The sequence below is a fragment of the Dipteris shenzhenensis genome, chromosome 1, assembly GCF_047967505.1.
Source record: "Dipteris shenzhenensis isolate YYH24624 ecotype China chromosome 1, Dip_SZ_1.0, whole genome shotgun sequence".
In the NCBI taxonomy this organism is placed as follows: domain Eukaryota; kingdom Viridiplantae; phylum Streptophyta; class Polypodiopsida; order Gleicheniales; family Dipteridaceae; genus Dipteris; species Dipteris shenzhenensis.
Window position 1 is genome coordinate 73,013,774 of NC_141596.1, and position 17,614 is coordinate 73,031,387.

At 43.4% G+C, this 17,614-nt stretch overlaps 1 protein-coding gene across 1 annotated transcript in view; it reads right to left on the minus strand.

Moving 5' to 3' along the window:
* LOC147906348 (uncharacterized) overlaps positions 1–17,614 on the minus strand; it is a 604,593-nt gene that overhangs the window by 301,059 nt on the left and 285,920 nt on the right. The window contains exons 18-20 of the mRNA XM_087391025.1: positions 16,397–16,509; positions 16,051–16,119; positions 15,832–15,951 (exon numbers count right to left, since the gene is read on the minus strand). Coding sequence (XP_087247151.1) covers positions 15,832–15,951; positions 16,051–16,119; positions 16,397–16,509 — 302 coding nt within the window. The remainder of the gene's footprint in view (positions 1–15,831; positions 15,952–16,050; positions 16,120–16,396; positions 16,510–17,614) is intronic.

Below are 17,614 nucleotides of genomic sequence, written 5' to 3' on the forward strand. Positions count from 1 at the left end.
AAAGAGTAATGGACCAGGGTTGCAGGAAGTCTGCCAAAAAGCCAAAAATGTTTCCCAAAAGGTGAGTTAGGGAAACGAAGGCGAAGCGACATGGAAATTTTGCATAAGAAGGTCTTAGTGCTGGAACACATCCAAAACAAATGAGACACCGTTTCAGAAGGGGCCATGCATCGAAGACAGGAAGCAGATGCAATCCTTCGTTGAGCCAGAGTGACCCCCACGGATAAGGTTCCTGTAAGACAACGCCATAGGAAAAGCTTTTGCTTGAGAGGCAATTTGCTTCTCCATAAATTGCGGAGAGTCTTTCGCCACCAAGCAAGTGATTTTGCCATATGCCAAAGAGAATTAGCATGTAAGTGAATCCATGGTGACGGCTGGAGGAAAGAGTATGTCGTGCTGACCGTTAGGTTAGGAAGAGGAACAGGACGAGAATTTGAGCCCACCGGGTGTAACTGCCAATCATGTAATCGGTCCCTGTTAGATAAAGGAGGGATGGGAAGAAAAGGCTGCAGTAATTCAGCAATTTTTCCCCAAATAAACCTGTGATGCATGGCTAGTGGATAAGAAGCCATGGCTTGAGGGAAGGAAAGCATGTGACCAGTAGCATCAACAACGTCATTTATACACCTGATCCCCAATTTGCTGAGATTATATGCCCGAATCGGCTCTTGGAGGGCCAATGGATGATCAAAAACAGCACTCCAATAAATACTTTCTTGCCGAAGGGAATTGGCATGAGATAAAACGGAAGGGGCCCAATGAGCATGCGAAAGGACCTGTTGCCAATCGCTAATAAGTGAAGTAGCAAAGGGGCAACCCGGGATAGAGCCTACAAATCTGCCCAAAATGACCTCCCAAAAATCAGTGATCCAGGCACCATGTGCAGTAGTACGTAAGGACGTGCACATGGTTGCAAGCATATGAGTCCATGGCTGCTTCTGACGAAAAAAGGTGAGTAGAAGAGGAATTTTCCTGGCCAAGACATGGTGCGCAATATTCAGCACATTCAATCCACCGTGCATCCTTGGGGAACAGACTTTTGTCATCCTCATAAGTCTTAGAGCTTTAGCAGAAGACTTTGTTTTCCATAACAGTTCCATAGCATGAGACATAAAGGCAGAAATGTCTTGAGAAGTCCAGTGCATCAAAGGCAAATAATACTGAACATAAGCCATAATAATCGACTGGACAATCCGGAGCCTAACATGGAGTGGCCAAGTGGAGAGCTTCCAATAATGGAGTTTGGCATGAAGCTTATCAAAAATCCATTTTAACTGTTGTTTCCTAGTGATGTGCCAGCCAATAGGGTAACCAAGATGGCGGACCACATCACAGGGCTGCATAATGTGCCCAGGCCATAGAAGAGTATGCCAATCATATGAATGCAACGGTATGAGGCTAGATTTATCGAAATTAACATTCATGCCAGCAGCCAGGCCATATGAAGAAAGAGTGTCCATAATAGTCTTCAACTGATGTGGAGAATTATGTTGCATAAAAAAAGAATCATCTGCATAGGCCTGAGCAATAAAGGAAGGGGCTCCAGGAATCTGAAGACCAGTGAGAAGACCTTGTGCGGTAAGATGATCCAAATATGAGAGAAGTGGGTGAGTGGCAATGGCATACAACAGGGCACTGAGTGGACATCCTTGTCGGACCGAACGACCCAAGGACCAAAATTGCGAAAGATGATTTCCAAGGATGCATTGGGCTGTAGAGCCAGCATATAAACAGTAGATGACATTAGCCATTTTTGGCCCGAAGCCCATCTTAGCCATTGTTTGTGAGATAAAGTCCCAGTTGACCGTGTCAAAAGCTTTGGCAAAGTCCACTTGCATAATAAAAACATCCTGTTCAGAATATTTTGCATATTCAATAGCCATGAGAGCATTGCCAATATTATCATGAATCTGCCTCCGAGGGACGAAACCATATTGCAAAGGATGCAAGCCCTCATAGAGCACTTGATGAAGGCGGTGCACTAGCATTTTAGCAAAGAGTTTGTAAATAACGGGCATCAATGTGATGGGCCTCCAATCCATAAGATGCTCACACAATTTCCTCTTGGGAATGAGTTTAACTATGCCATGCTTCCATGAGGAGGGGAGTACTCCTGTGTGCCAAGAGTTATTAATCATTTGTAGGATGACACCTTTAAGATCCTCCCAAAAGTGTAAGAAAAACTCCACTGTGAGACCATCATACCCCGGAGCCTTACCAGGGCTAAGATGAGACAAGGCATCATCAAGCTCCTTATCAGTGAAAGGCATATCCAGTTTGAGAGCTTCCTGTGGGTTGATAATGGGATGCACTTGATGCAAAAGAATCTCCCGAGCTTGTAATTCTTGCAAAGAAGTAGTATCAGGGGGTGCAAATAGCTTCTGAAAATAAGAAAAGCATTCATGTTGAAGCTCTGAGAAAGACCGAGTCCATTCCCCATCCCGTTTGCGGACTCTGAGGCAAGATGTCTTTCTCCTGAAAGCATGTAACCCTTGAAAAAAGGATTTAGAAGAGCATCCTTTATCCAAAAATTGAGTCATCCTTGCCCGAACCTGCCACTTGGCCAATTTACGTCGGTCATTAGCTTGCAAAAGAGCTTTTGACTGAGCGAGAGTGTCCATTTGTTGGGAAGAAAGGGGCTGCATCTGAAAAAGTACAGTCAAAGATTGAACCACTGCTTTAGCATGCCGAACTTTAGCTCTCCAATCAAGCATGAAATGACTCCCATATTCATGTATGGCATGCTGAAGCCTGTCCACAAGGCGTTGCCATGCAAAATTACTGTCATAATGGATATGTGCTGCAAGGGGAATTATGGCATGTCGGATCAATTGTTGAAAATGTGCATGCTGCAGATAGCCTTTATTGATATGTTTCATCCGAATGGAATGCAAGGGCATGTCATCCCAGGGCTGACCAAACTGAATGTGCAGCCATAAAGGAGCATGGTCAGAGAGACCAAGGGAATGATCAATCTCAATATGAAGGCAGAAATCTGTATATTGCTGAGCCTGCAGTAAATACCATCTATCTAGGCGAGCCCAGTAGTTAGTAAAGGCATTATGATGATAGGTGTAGCCCCCAATTCCAGTGTGCATGGCTGTCCATAAATCTTGCGCATGTGTCGTGGTGAGTAATTCTTCCCATGATTGCTTTTCACAAGGGATCATATGAGATCTTTGAGTAGTATTGTCAGAAGACATGGGGGAGTTATTAAAGTCTCCACCAAGAAGAGCACAAGATCGCCATGGGTAAGAAGCAATAGCATGCCACATGGAGGCTCTGGAGGCAGAAGTTTGTGAAGCATAAACCGAGGCAAATTCCCAAATATCACCATTGACATCACATTGAATCACCATCCATCTGCCATCACAGTCATTAAAGGCAAGCTGGGGCTGCAGCTCATGTCTGACCAATATGCATAGACCCGAGAAAAGCTTAGTACCTGCATAGTGAATATCATAACCCCCAAAATGGCCAACTTGGCCTGCCATAGAATGCTGGTTATGTTCTTGCAAACAGAGAATGTCTGGCTGCCTGGTTAAAACATAATTCCACACTAACCTCCACTTAGAGGGATTGCAGAGACCCTGTACATTGAAAGTAACACAGAGAAGTTTATCAGGCATGAGGATATATACAAAGGAAAGGGCCAAGAATGTACAACCAAAGAGTGCTAATCATCTGCCATCATGGGCTGCAGCCCTTGCTTCCCTGGGTCAAAAGATAGCCCTTCCTCAGATTCACAGACAGGAATATGTTTTTTAAGGACTCCAACCCAATTGAGTAAGGGCGAGGGAGTGGCTGAGGTAGAAGCTTGGCCTGGAGTAGGAGTAGATGCATCCCAGTGGCGAGATTGAAGGGGTCTTTGCCTGAGAACCCGCTTGGGCTGTAAAAAGCCATCAATATCAGGAGCCTTCTCTTTCTCTTTACCTTTGTCCTTGGCTTTGAATATGGCTGGGATTTGTGAAGCCACTTTTCCAGCTTTAGAGGCATTTTTATCCTGATTCTTAGACCCAATAGTCTCTTGCTTACGAGCTGGCTGAACCATTGGAGGAGGTATGGCAGTGGCTGGAGGAGGATGCAAGACAGTAGGGCATTCAGAGGCCAAATGCCCGTACTTATGGCATGAAAAACAGGCACCTGCGAAAATTCCCCATTTCAATTCAAAGTACTTTTGCCCCATCGGCAAACCTTCAACCTCCACTGCAATGGAGGGGAGAGTAGGGGTATCCGTGTCCCACAATATACAGAATCTATTACGATTCCCAGCAGGGCGAGGAGGGCAGATAACTTGGCCCAGTGCAGCAGCCAATCCGGGCAGTTCTTCTCGCATATAGTCTGGGAAATTAACTACCTCCACCCAAACAGGACAGTGATGCCGAATGAGACTTTGATAGTCCTTGTTAGGGGACCATGGCATAGCATGCACCATTTGCCGGCCATAAAACAAAGGAGAAAATTCAAGCACACGCTGTTTCTGCAAAGCATCGGTGAGGTGAACTTCATAAAACCCACGAGAGGCAAAGTACACTCCCTCCACAAAAGAGCCTCCGAGGATGGACTGAATCCATTGCGCAACATCATTGGCAGATGGTATCTTTCCCGGAAAAAAGATAATGACTGCAGTGTGGGCAAGCTTCTTAAGTGGCTGCACCAAGGATGGTAGCTGCAATTTATAGGTAACCTGGGGAACAGGCTTGCTCCAATCCTGGCGAGATTGAAGGAAGTCATCCTTGAGAGTATCAAAGACATATTTGGCCTCTAAATCCATACTTGCGTCTGAAGTGAGATCAGGACAGCGTCTTTTAACCTCTTGTGTGCGCTCCTTGCGCACATAGGTAGTTAAGATAGCAGCATCTGAAGCCATAGGGAGGAAGAAGAGACCAGAAAGTGAAAGGTAGGAGATATAAAACAGGAAGGAAAAAGAAGAGAGAGCAGGCTGCGTAGGGTAAGCAGACGGAAGCAGGGTGGCACGAGCAAGGGCAGGGCAGCGCGAGCTGGAGCAAGGCGGCACAGGGGGAGCAGGCGGCGCAGGTTGGAGCGGGCGGCGCAGGCTGGAGCAGGCGGCGCAGGCTACACTCTCTCTCCGTCGCTCTCACACACACCACACAGACACACCGTATGTAGATACACACACAGACTAGAACTCACACTAGAACTCTTACACACACACACACACACGTGACTCCCCTAGATGCACACATGCACCTTAGAGCAAGCCCTTGATCACACTTATCCCAACATAGGAGCACAAAAAATAATCTAAGGCCTCTGCCATGAAAAGGAAAAGATAAGGGACCAGCGGCGGGCATCCCTACCTCACTGAGCGGGAGAGAGGGAAGGCCTTGCCTATGTAGCCCCCAATAATTATCTGGCTAGATCTGCCTCCATAGAGAGCTGATACCCCTCTAATCCATCTCTCTAAGAAACCAAACCTCTGCATGGTCCCCTCCAAGAAGGACCACTCCACCCTATCATATGCTTCTCAAAATCAAGAAGAAGAAGAACGAGCGGTTGCGCCTCCTCGCTAGCCCAGTCCACTACCTCCCAAAAAGTGAAGATGTCATCCAGGATACAACGCTCCTAGTTAAACCCGGTCTGCATCTCATGAATGATATCTGGGAGGTGGGGTCTTAGACGTAGACTCAAGACCTTAGCCAAGATCTTGTAGGCGGTGTCTAGAAGGGTAATCAGCCCTCACTCGAAGGGGACTGATAGATCAAACATTTGGCAGTGGAGGCTGATTACCCTTCTACACACCGCTTACAAGATCTTGGCTAAGGTCTTTAGTCTACGTCTAAGACCCCACCTCCCAGATATCATTCATGAGACGTAGATCGGGTTTGACTAGGAGCATCATATTTTGGATGACATCTTCACTTTTTGGGAGGCAGTGGACTGGGCTAGCGAGGAGGTGCAACCGCTCGTTGTTCTTCTTCTTCATTTTGAGAAGCATATGATAGGGTGGAGTGGTCCTTCTTGGAGGGGACCATGCAGAGGCTCGGTTTCTTGGAGAGATGGATTGGAGGGGTATTAGCTCTCTATGGGGGCAGATCCAGCTAGATGATTATTGGGGGGCGAGGCCTTCCCTCTCTCCCACTTAGTGAGGCAGGGCTGCCTGCCGCTGGCCCTTTATCTTTTCCTTTTCATGGCAAAGGCCTTAGGTTATTTTATGTGCTCCTAGACACTCGGCATTACAGGGATGCGGCTTCCGATTAGGTAGGAGGAGGAGCTCCTTGACTCCCAGTTCGAAGATGACACAGCGCTCTGTGGATGGCTCTGCAGCCAGACTGCAGAGGGTCAGAGGGGCCTTAGCCAATTATTGCGAGGCTTCTGGAGCTCACATAAATTGGACCAAGTCCGTTGGTTTCTTCACAAGCTCGGAGGACACCCAGGAGGTTCGAGATTGGGGAGCTGATTTTGGCTTTCGTTGGATCCTAAGAGGGAAGACGGCGCGGTACCTAGGCTGCCAGGTCGGCATTGACATTTCGGAAGGGCAGCAATCAGTTGGGTCCTAAAGAGTGTGAGGCGGAAGCTCTTATACTGGAGCTCAACCAAACTCTTGCTTGTGGTATGTGCACTAGTGGTGAACCAGGTACTCCTAGCCACAGCCTGGTACATCGCCTCGTGTTGGTGTTTTCATCGGGGCTGCATGGGGCAGCTACGACACTTAGTATGAAACTTCCTCTAGTTGGGGAGTGTGGGAGGGATACTGAGTTGAAGATCTCCTGGCAGGACAGTCTGAGAGGGGTGGAGATATGCTCCCGAAAGCATCGAAAAAAGGTCGGGGTTAGGCAATCTTCACCAGGTCGCTTCTGGGCTAGAAGGGCCTAAAGGGCCTCCACAACTCCTCATCTGGGAAAGGAGCCTCTAATTATCAGTTGAGGCCCTGCAGAACTACTGAGGGGACCTACTCCCAAACTGCCTCTCTAGCCAGAATGGTGGTGGACAATACCTCCTCTGACTGAAAAAGATGGCTGTAGAAGGCTGTAGACATCTCAACGATCCCCTGCTAGTCTACGTGAATGTGTCCTTGTGGGTCTCGAACCCCCGAAAGCTGGGTTTCTGTGGACCCTGTTGCCCCTGAAAGAACTATCTAGTCATCCTATATCCCTGCTAGACCCATCCGGCCTGAGAAGAGTAGTATGAGAACTTTGCTCTGCGATCTTCCAAACCTTGCAGCTCCAAGCGTGCGCACTCCAAGCGATCCCTAAGCCACTGGAATCCTGGATCTACTCCCTGAGTCTTCGATAGATGCAAGGTCTTTGTGAAGGGATCTCTCCCGCTCTTAAAGAGCCACTCTCTGCCGTCTGAGGGCCTGACTCTGAAGCTCCCGATTGCTACGCTGAATCCTCTCAGCCACCCAAGCCGCCCATTCCTCCTCGGGTTTGCTCTTGGGCTGTCTCTAGAGATCTCTATCAATGTTGATCGTCCAACTCCTGGAAGAGAACATCTGATATACGAACCCCTTTTTGGGAGAGTCTGCGACGTGGCTTCTCTAAGTGCAGAACCGCTGGAGAATGGTTCAACATCGTGGTGCCTGCTAAAATGCTAATGGAGCTACCATGGAGTAGATCCCAATCCCCAATATAAAATCTATCTAGATGCTCCAACAGTCATCATTCCTGCCTCCACTAGACGAAGGAGAAATGCAGGCTGCCCGGTGTCCTGGAAAACTCAGGCTCTCGCCAAGGGTCCCTGCCACAGATCGCAAAAAAGAACTGCTCCCAAGTACTCCTCTCCCCTGCTGGCATCTCTGCAAAGGAGGCTCCTCCATGCTTATCCTCCATGAGCTCAAGATTATTTAAGTACCCTCCAAAATCCATGATTCCACCTTTGGAAGTTAATCCATGAGCTAACGCCAGAAAGCCGAGCAGTGTTGCCTACAAGCGGGTGTGTACATGCTTAAGACACCAATCCGAGCCTCTCCCACTTGAAGGTCTATCCACACTGCGCGGCTTGGAATGAGCTCGCCTTGCACAAAAATGTTTGGGGCTACTTCCTAGGATATTGAGATGCAGACCCCTCTGCTCCTGCCAACTGCTAGGGACCAAACCTTTGGGCCTCTCCCAACGGTGACGGCATGTGATGTCTGTTGTAGAAAATATATGCTCCCGAATCAAGATAAAGTCAACTGGTCCACCTACTAGAGCCTGCTGCAGTTCCTGATGGAGAATCAGATACTACGACGGCTAACTGCGTGCACGGTCATGAAGGCCATGCACATCCCAACTCACCATAGTCAAACTCTTGGGGAAGGGGTGGCAGTGAACAAGGCTCGCCTGTGCGTGGGAGCCTGTTCTAAGAAACCTAACTTCAGCGACTTTGTCAGAGGTTTGGAGGAGAGTAATCTTTATCCGTGCACCAACGAGGACCAAATTCACCATTGGCTTGATCCCTACCATGCGTGCCCAGTACTGCATGAAGGAGACATCTACACCAAAGAGGTCAACACAATGATGAAGGGACCAGAAGTGAGCTAAGAAAGAACCATCTCTGATGGTAGGCGGATCACTGCTACAGCCAGGCCTGATCTTGGCTTCGCTGAACAGAAGCCAAGCTGGAAGTATGCAGAACCTCCGTGAGCGAGCCAGAGGTCCATGCCCTAAGCTCCCATCCACTCATCCATCATCCGCTATATCCGGTGCTCCATCATCGTGTTGAAGAGCTCTAGTGTCCACTTCTCCACCACTGTGGAGGCAAAATGGAGGATCCTAACTAGGATGGTGTGCGATCCTACCGCACTGATGCCCCCTTTATGGGACTATAGGACTAGAATGGCCAACTCCAAGGGCATGGGGTAAGAATTCGGGATCTCTAAATAGTTCCAAGGTCACGACCGCCAGAACTCACGTGGTAGTGGCCTCCCAGCACGCATGCAAAGACCCACGGATACATCATCGTGCCCCCGCTCCCCGAAACTGTGGGCAAAAGAAGCTGTGAGTCCTGCCTGCCTAGAGTGTTGGCCTACTGCTAAGGAGAGGTCAGTGGGGGATCCTTTGCCTTGCCCTTGCTCGCGAAAGTGGGGTCAACTATTGAGCCTGGCGAGGTGCTTAATAAAGAGGCCCTAGGCGAGGGTGTAGCTAACTGAGAGGAAGAGGAGAGGGATGGAGGGGAAGGCCAGGTAGTGAGGGTAATCACCAGGGAAGGAGCATGCCGAGGCAACGAGGGTGGGGGAGGCACGGTCAAATCAAAGGTGTCTTTCAGAGTAAGCCTCTTCTTCAAGACGCTTGTCTTGTTTTTTAATCCTTGAATTTGACTACTTAAGGTTTCTCCCTTAGTAAATTTCCCCAATATCCAAGCATTTTCCAAACTTCTATACATGAACTTTATTTATGGTAATATCCTCTTTAAAATCCCAAAATTTTATGGGCAGCCTCTACCAGGAGGACTGTCTTCTTCAGATAATGGAGCGGCTCACCGTTCTTCTCAGAATTTGCCACAAGGTTGAGGTGGCATTTTCAGCCTCAACCTTGGATTTTCTCTAGCTCTTTTACGGGGTTCTATTTTTCCCTATTTTGACAGGGGTACTAGATACCTCTACATTCCCACTAGGGCCCCCCTACCCCCCTCCCCGCCCCACACCCCAAAAAACCCTACTGCATCAGGGATTACATAAAAGAACATGTACATGTGTCCAAAACTGATTCCACACGTGGGATTCAGTATGTAGCTTTAGAAAGTGTTAATTGTATGGATGTAGCTAGTTAAAGTCTGCATCAAAACCCTGTAGACTCTTGATCATATTATTTGTCAACGAAGGTGGGCTGAGTGGAATCAGTTCAAAGATTGGCAACCAAGCTTGGTACATATATCATGTGTCAACTAGGTTATAAGTCCCTCAAGAAATCACTGTAGAGGGTGACATAGTGGCAATTTTAGCGGCTCTGAATGGCAAGTGAGTCATCTGGACAGGGTGATTCTGGCTAGGAGTTATTGTAGCAAGTTGCAGGAGGTCACGGCACTGCCCAGCATTGCTTTCTGCTCGTGTCCTTGGTCTCCTCATCCATAATTTCTTATGACAATATCTATTTGTTCTAATTTTCAGAACATTCTTTTAATATGCTCACTGGTGTGTAGAAGTTCTGATTAATTGTCCACAAGTTTGGTGGTCATGGTAGAGTTTACAGGCTGTACACGAATGAACAGAAATTGTATATGCTTTCTTAAAAACTTTCCAAGGATATATAGTTGAAATTCCTGTTAGCCCTTCTTCCAAGGTCATGGAAGCCATTGCTAGGAATTAAATCTGTCTTTTGCAGAACATGCAAATTGGGTTCACTGGGATTATTGCCTTGGACAAAACAAATTCATGTATCTTCAGATACCATGCACAAGGTTCTTGTGTCCATCCGTAAACTGCTTCCTTTATCTTGCATACATTTGCCTTGGGGCTGGGGTAGATAAACCTCTTTTGTGAGATCCCCATCCAAGAAGGATTTTGACATTCGTCTGATAAATCATAAATTGTACCATCCATAAAGTCCAACTGAGGAAACGATACAGCAAAGGTCTCCTCATAATCAATCCATTGTGCATACCATGCAAAAAGCAAAGGGGATTTTTTTTCCTGAGAAAACAAAATATCATAAATGAAAACACCCTAGTGAAATGGAGACACCAAGGTAAAAATACAACTCCCCTTAGAAGGATACAGAGAGAAGAGGAGAGAAGATTTCCCCATCTCAATGATGTATCACCTTATAGATCCATTCAGTGCCCACAATATTTTTCCCACCAAATCCCAAGTGGTATTCTTCTCAATGGATGTTATTAAAACAAATCTCTTGAGCGATGATGATGCGTCCAGTATTGGGAGCACCGTTATTAAACCAATTTCACATCTAGCATAGTTAAGTAGCCTCAAAATATCCCAAATGATGATGATGTGTCTAGCATTGGGATTCTTAATTCTAAACCCATTTTTACATCTGGCACAATTAAGGAGCCTTAAAATATCCCTCCTTGCTTGCTGGTCGGGCCCACCCTACCAAGGGATATTTTTTTGCGAGCTTTTTCATTTTTTTGCGAGCTTTTTTAAAGTTGTGAATGGAAAAGACATGAAAAGGAACACTAAAAACATACATATTAGTGAGCTTAAGGGTTTTCTTGCTATCTTTATTTAGTCGTGTCCACCCACCGGGGGATATTTTTTTACGAGCTTTGCATGCGAGCTTTTTCAAAATTTTGCGAGCTTTTTGAAAGTCGTGAATGGAAAAGACACGAAAAGGAACACTAAAAACATACATATTTGTGACCTTAAGGGTTTTCTTCTATCTTTATTTGAGCCTCAAAGTAAGAATTTTGTGTAGTGAAGAAAAAAAGAAAAGAAATTGGGGGACCCACAAAGCTCCTTCTATCGAATTCCCTCTGAAAAAACTTTTTATAGCTCATTGAATTTTCGCTATCCATATGATTGATCCATTTTGTACACAAAATGATCAAGGAACGACTGTTGGCATAGCCCTTGCCCAAGCTCTAGGGCTCCTTTTTTTTGTCTTTGTTTAGAACAATCTTTCCCTTCACGTGAAGCTAATAAGGATGCTTTTTTAGTATAATTGATTATGCTCTTGTTGAAATTATTGAATATTAATAACTACCAAGTGTATATGTTCAAACTATTGATATATAATGATGGTTGGCTAAACATTATGTTCATTTATAGCATGATAAGTTCAAGCTCTTATGAAACAAATAAATTTCAACATGAACTTTTTAAATATTTAGAATTTTGACACTATAACATAAGAAATGGATTTGTTCATATCACACCGATCATTTTGACTACAAACATGACCATGTTTAGAGTCATATTGACCAAGTTATGGCAAAATGTTCAAGAAGAAAGTACCTCAACAAGAGGTGTAATGCACTCTCAAATTAGGCCCACCTCTTGGCACAAATTGGCTATCAACTTATGGAGCATCTATTCTCTGTGTTACCCCTTTCTGGCTGCTGCCCAAAAAAACTCTCAAAATGCATCTGTTTTTCCCTCTCTATGCACAAAGGCATGTATTTCTTTTTCTTCTACAAAACTCTGATTTTCTACTGTTCTTTGACAGGAAATGACTGTCTCTGACAGACAAAAAATGACAGGTAACACCTTTTTTATAAAAAAAGGATAACTGGATAGGTAGCTGACTGGTTACTCTAACCAGACTAACGGGCTCTGGTCTGGTTAGTCTGTAACTTAGCACTAACCAAAGTAACTGGATTGGTCACAGTCTGGTTACACTAACCAAACTGATCTGGTTAGACCAGGGTTGAATTAACTGGGTATTGGTTCAACTAACCTCTCAAGCACGGCTAGGAGCTGCGCTAGCGCAGCCCCTCAATTGGATGGCCACTCTTATTTTGGCCATAACTTGGTCAATATGACTCCAAACATGGTCATATTTGTAGTCAAAACGATCGGAGTGATATGAACAAAACTATTTCTTGTATTAGAGTGTCAAAATTCTATATAATTAAATAGTTTTGGTTTAACTTTTCTATTGAACACTTACAATTGGCAGCTTTTAACTAGAACTAGGAGGCCTTATTGGCATAAAGGTTAGCTTCTTGTCCATAGAGACCTCAAAGAGTATCTTCATAATTGTCTCATGAAATGACATAGAGAGCCCAAAGAGCTAGGTGGGGCTAGGTCATCTTGTTCGCATAAAGACTTTCATCGGTCTTAAGAGACCCAAATAGTATCTTCATGATTTTATTGTGACATGGTTTGAGGATTACATACATTGTCATCAACACTTGTGATTAAAGAGACATAAAAGGTCTTCAAGATTAGGATCTATTACATTATTCGTGTGCGCGCCTTGGTTGTAGTGCTTGTGTGGAATGCAAGTTTGGAATGCTTGCCTTCAAATACGCGATGCTTTTTATGCATGACCAAAAAGATGCTTTGAAGGCATGCTTCTATAATTAGTCATTGCATTGGTTTGAAGATCAATTATTTGAAGGTTTTTTTTAGAATGCAATTTTGAAATGATTACCTTCATATAACAAATGCATCCTTCTAATCATTGCATTGCTTTGAAGATGTGCAAGCTTCCAAATAGTCAAATGCTTTCAATAAGTACATTGCTTCAATGATAACTGCATGTTTAGAATACTCTGAATATGCAACCCCATAAGAATCTACCATTTAAAACCCTTACCCTCTTTTCTTGAGCTCTCACACTCCTCTAAATCCATGTCCTAGAACCTTGCCAACTGACCTTACTTCTCAAATTATCACGGATCGAGGGTTGTGTTATAAGTGTTGCTCAAGATATGTGACTCTTATATCATGTGAAAACCCCAAGAGTTGTATTATATAATGTTCTAAAAAATGACCAAAAAAATCAAGTCCCCCAAGCTCAGCCCCAGAAAAGCTCACAAAAAAATAAAAGAGCTCGCAAAAAATAAACACCCCACCCCACCTTGGCCACCCTTTTTATTTGGATATACCCTCATCACCAGATTTTCTCCCTCGTGCTTCCTCGATTCCATCATCTCTATTCTACCCCATTTTATCCCTTTGCCATGGCAAGGATCATGTACTTTCTATCTCAATTGGCCCATTTATTGTGTCAACAAAAGTGTCATTGCAGCACCATCCTTCCGAAGGTCCACAGCCCATTCATTACATCTTTAGCCCCATGAATCTGAGCCCCTAGCTTATTTCCTCAGCTGTGTCCAGCATAGAAGGTCAAGTCAAGAAGAAACAGTAACACCACCGAGTTCCTTGAGGTCATATATTTCATACCAACCCCTTCACTTCAGTGAAACAACATTTGATCTCATTGCAGCTACATCTTTGGAGAATCAACAGTGGACATTGCCCCTTTTCTCCAGAAAGTAACTGTCTACAAAGAGAAAGATCTTTGAATACTCACTAGGCCTTCCATCCTTCTACGACTTTGTCTCTCATAAGTGTGATCTCTAGTTATCTGTGATCGCACCCATGTACCACTTGCACACTCGCATGGGGTTACACATAGCACATGCATCTGATTGGCCCCAGTGAGTATGCTATTTGAGATATCTCTCCATTTTTATAGTAGAAATGCTAGCCAAGCAAGAAGAGGAGGCAATCAATAGAGCGAGCGAGAAAAAGCGAGCAAGCCCAAAAAAGCGAGCAACAATTAGTTGAAGTGATTGGAAAATCAAGCATGCAAAGAAAGAATCTAAGTTTTTTATAAAATAATTGCTTGAAATATAAAGTATTCAAAAGAGTGGTTATGTGTCACATTTCTTGAAATTGAGTAGTCTAAAGTTAAGGACTATTGTAACATGACCCCATTTGGGTTTGGCAATTATCCTGGGGGGTCACTCATAAACATGTAACATACCACTTTTGTGCATTGAGGGGTATTTTTTAGTGGGAGGACTTACATGTTGTTTGTGTGCATGAGGGGATTTATAAAATAGCAACTTAATGTAATTTAATATGTAGATATTTTAAAATGTAAACACATACATGGGTTCAACCATTTACATGACAAAATATAAATTGCAAGAATAGGGGTAATTTTTAATACATGCTTGCTTGCACATGCTTTATGGGTTTATGAAGAGTGATCCCCAAAGTGCAATTAAAAGGTAGAGGATGTTAAATTTGGTTTTTTTTTTGCCAAAATAGATAGTGTCTTCTCGCTCCCCATTATGGGAAACCTTGCTTTAAACTTGGTGCAAAAAATTGGACAGAATCTCACAAAATTCATATTCTGATGCACACAATTTTTTTAGATGCATGATATTGATCTAAATCATGCCTTGTCATTTGATTTGATATGTAACATTATGCCATTTATATTTGACAATAAAAAGATGTAGGGATGTTAAAAACTGATCTTTTGGGCCAAAAAAATCATATGTTGACATCTTGCAAAAATATAGGGATGTGAAAATGCCCTCTTTTGGGCCAAAACAGAGAGCTCCCTATTTTGGCCCAAAAGAGTGCATTTTCACATCCTTGTTCCCTGTTTTGGCTAAAAAGAGGGCATTTTCACATCCTTGTATCTTTTGATTTACAAGTCCAAACAGGGTCACGTTACATATCAAATCAAATGGCAAGGTGTACTTTAGATGATTATCATGTCTTTGTGCACCATCTGGTAAAATTTAATGTACCAAAATATGAATTTGTGGTTAATTTGTTGCATTGGTTAGATTAGTGGAAGCTAAGAATAAATCATTAGGGAAGGATATTTTTCCAGTAACAAAGAAACATGGGTTTCATTCCAAGAGCGAACAGAGTTAAAAAAGCTAAGCATTTACATATGCATGGAATCTAGACTAATCCATGCAAGGAGTCCTTGGAAACACCCCACCTGTGTGGAAAGTTGCATTGATGATCTCAATTACTCTAGTAGAAAGAGAGAACTTGATTGCAGTTACTGTAGGGTTTGTCTTCAATACAAACAATGAATTGGAAATTGAACATACAAACTATCTCATGGATGATGTGAAATTAGTGTTAGTGGCTCAGAAAGTTATATGCATATTTAACCTTCTAGCATTGAGGAAACATATGGACTTTTGAATAAGTTATTAATTTTTGCTACTGAAATGGGGGATTTATAAATCTTTTATTGTTTTTTATTGCTCGCATTTTTTGGCTCGCTCGCTTTTTGTCGCTCGCCTTTTGGTAATCCTCGAGTACAAGTTAAGGAGCAGGTCATGTGTGGCCAAGGATTTGTTGAGGAGAGAACCAGAAGCAGCTTAGTACTTCAGGTAATGCACACACATACTGATGTATCCGTGTGTCTGGCTTCATATAGTCCTATGCATCTATGCAAAATCTGTCACTGTTAACTCGTGAAATCAAATAAAAGTTTGAAATACCTTGAAGCACCCTTCACATATAGAGTGGAGTTTGACAAATACATCTTCTGCTTTTTTTTGAAGCTGCTTTTTCATTTTAACAGTTGGACGTTGGGAAATATCCACCCTGTTGTATTTCCCCTGTCAAATTTTACAATATCCAGTTATTACCTCACCATGAAATCTCACATGGATTGGTTAAGAGCACAGTTTGAATCTGTTTGCAAAGAAAGATCTCACTTGAAAGTCATCAAATATTTTCTGTCTCTCATCTGGTCGATTCAAATATGCAGCAAATGTTTCCTTGATCTGTTTAATCAGAACAAATTTAGTGGTTATTCCAGTTTCATTTCTTACTTGGTGCCATCATTGACTATTCTTACTGAAATCACAATGATCTGTTTTTAATAGCCTTTCATATCTATTTTTCCATTATAGTACCTCCTTTAAGGATTTTTTCTGATCTGTTAATCAAAGTCGTTATTCCAGTTGCATTTCTTACTTGGTGCCATCATTGACTGTTCTTACCGAAATCACAATGATCTGTTTTTAATAAACTTTCATATTTCTTTTTCCTCTATAGTACCTCCTTTAAGGATTTTTGGGCTGCTTTCCTTTCCATGTGCAGTTTATGAAAGCATTCCTTCAAATTCTTCAAATATTGTAGCTCAATCTCTTTCCATCGTGTACAAAGATTCTCTGCAATAACAAGCATTTGCTTCTGATCAGTACATTAAAGCATGCTGGACAAAAAACAGGGCATACTGTTATGCAAAGAACATAACAGTTCATCAAATGCACCTTTTGACGCCATAGTTTTAAAAGTGTGGAATGAAAAAGGGTGACTTCTCGATCTGACTGCTCATCCACGATTTACAAATAAACTCGCCCTGTTTATATAATCTAAGACAATGAAGTCATTAAATTTTGGTGTAGTATAAGGGAAATATATTCTTCGTTGGAGGCACTTTACATACACTTTTGAGTATTTTAAGAAATGACAAAATGAATGATACCCTTTGGAAAAGTATTGTGACAGATTTCAAGTCATCAGCATGCTACACACAAATGCAATAATATTGTGACAGATTTCAAGCCATCAGCGTGCTCCACACCAGTGAAGCATAGGCCTAGGATACTCATAGGTTCTGAGGTTCCACTATCTACCTCATCCCTTGTGAAAGTTATGTCCTCCTCAGCACCTTGGAGAGCTTGCATCTGAGAAAGTTCATGATTGTGTACCACTGTGTCCCGGATGGAAAAGTCATCCACACGAATCTTAAGTCTGATGTGAGGGCACATCCTCTTCAATTGTGAGAGCATCCAATGGCTGTAGCTTTTCCATAAGGGTCCTCTGTTGGAGCATAATCTAACTACTAAGCAAGAGAGAGAACATAAAAGTCAAAGCCCAAAACCTCCAAGACTGTCCTTTGATATGTATGGATCTTGATCAATGTGGCACCTCCTCTGACAGCGAGGTGCTATCTTGACTCTCAAAAAACATACATCCTTCAAAGTCCTCTATCCTGACCTCTTGTCTCTGCATCCTCCTGTGGCCCCAAATTATGAATGAGTATGAGGACTGACATTAGGTACCCACCACCAAAAGCAAGATCTCATGTCTCATAAAATGGCCAAGCCATGAATGAGCTTGTGCAACATGTGACTCTTGAATTGCTCTCTATTCGGTCTTTTCCACCGCCTTGCGTACCAGTTCAGTTGTTTGTTCAACCTTTCCTGCCGACTTCAGTAGTGATTGCAATTGCAATAGCCTTTGTTTCTTGATCCAAAACTCTGTGCCTCC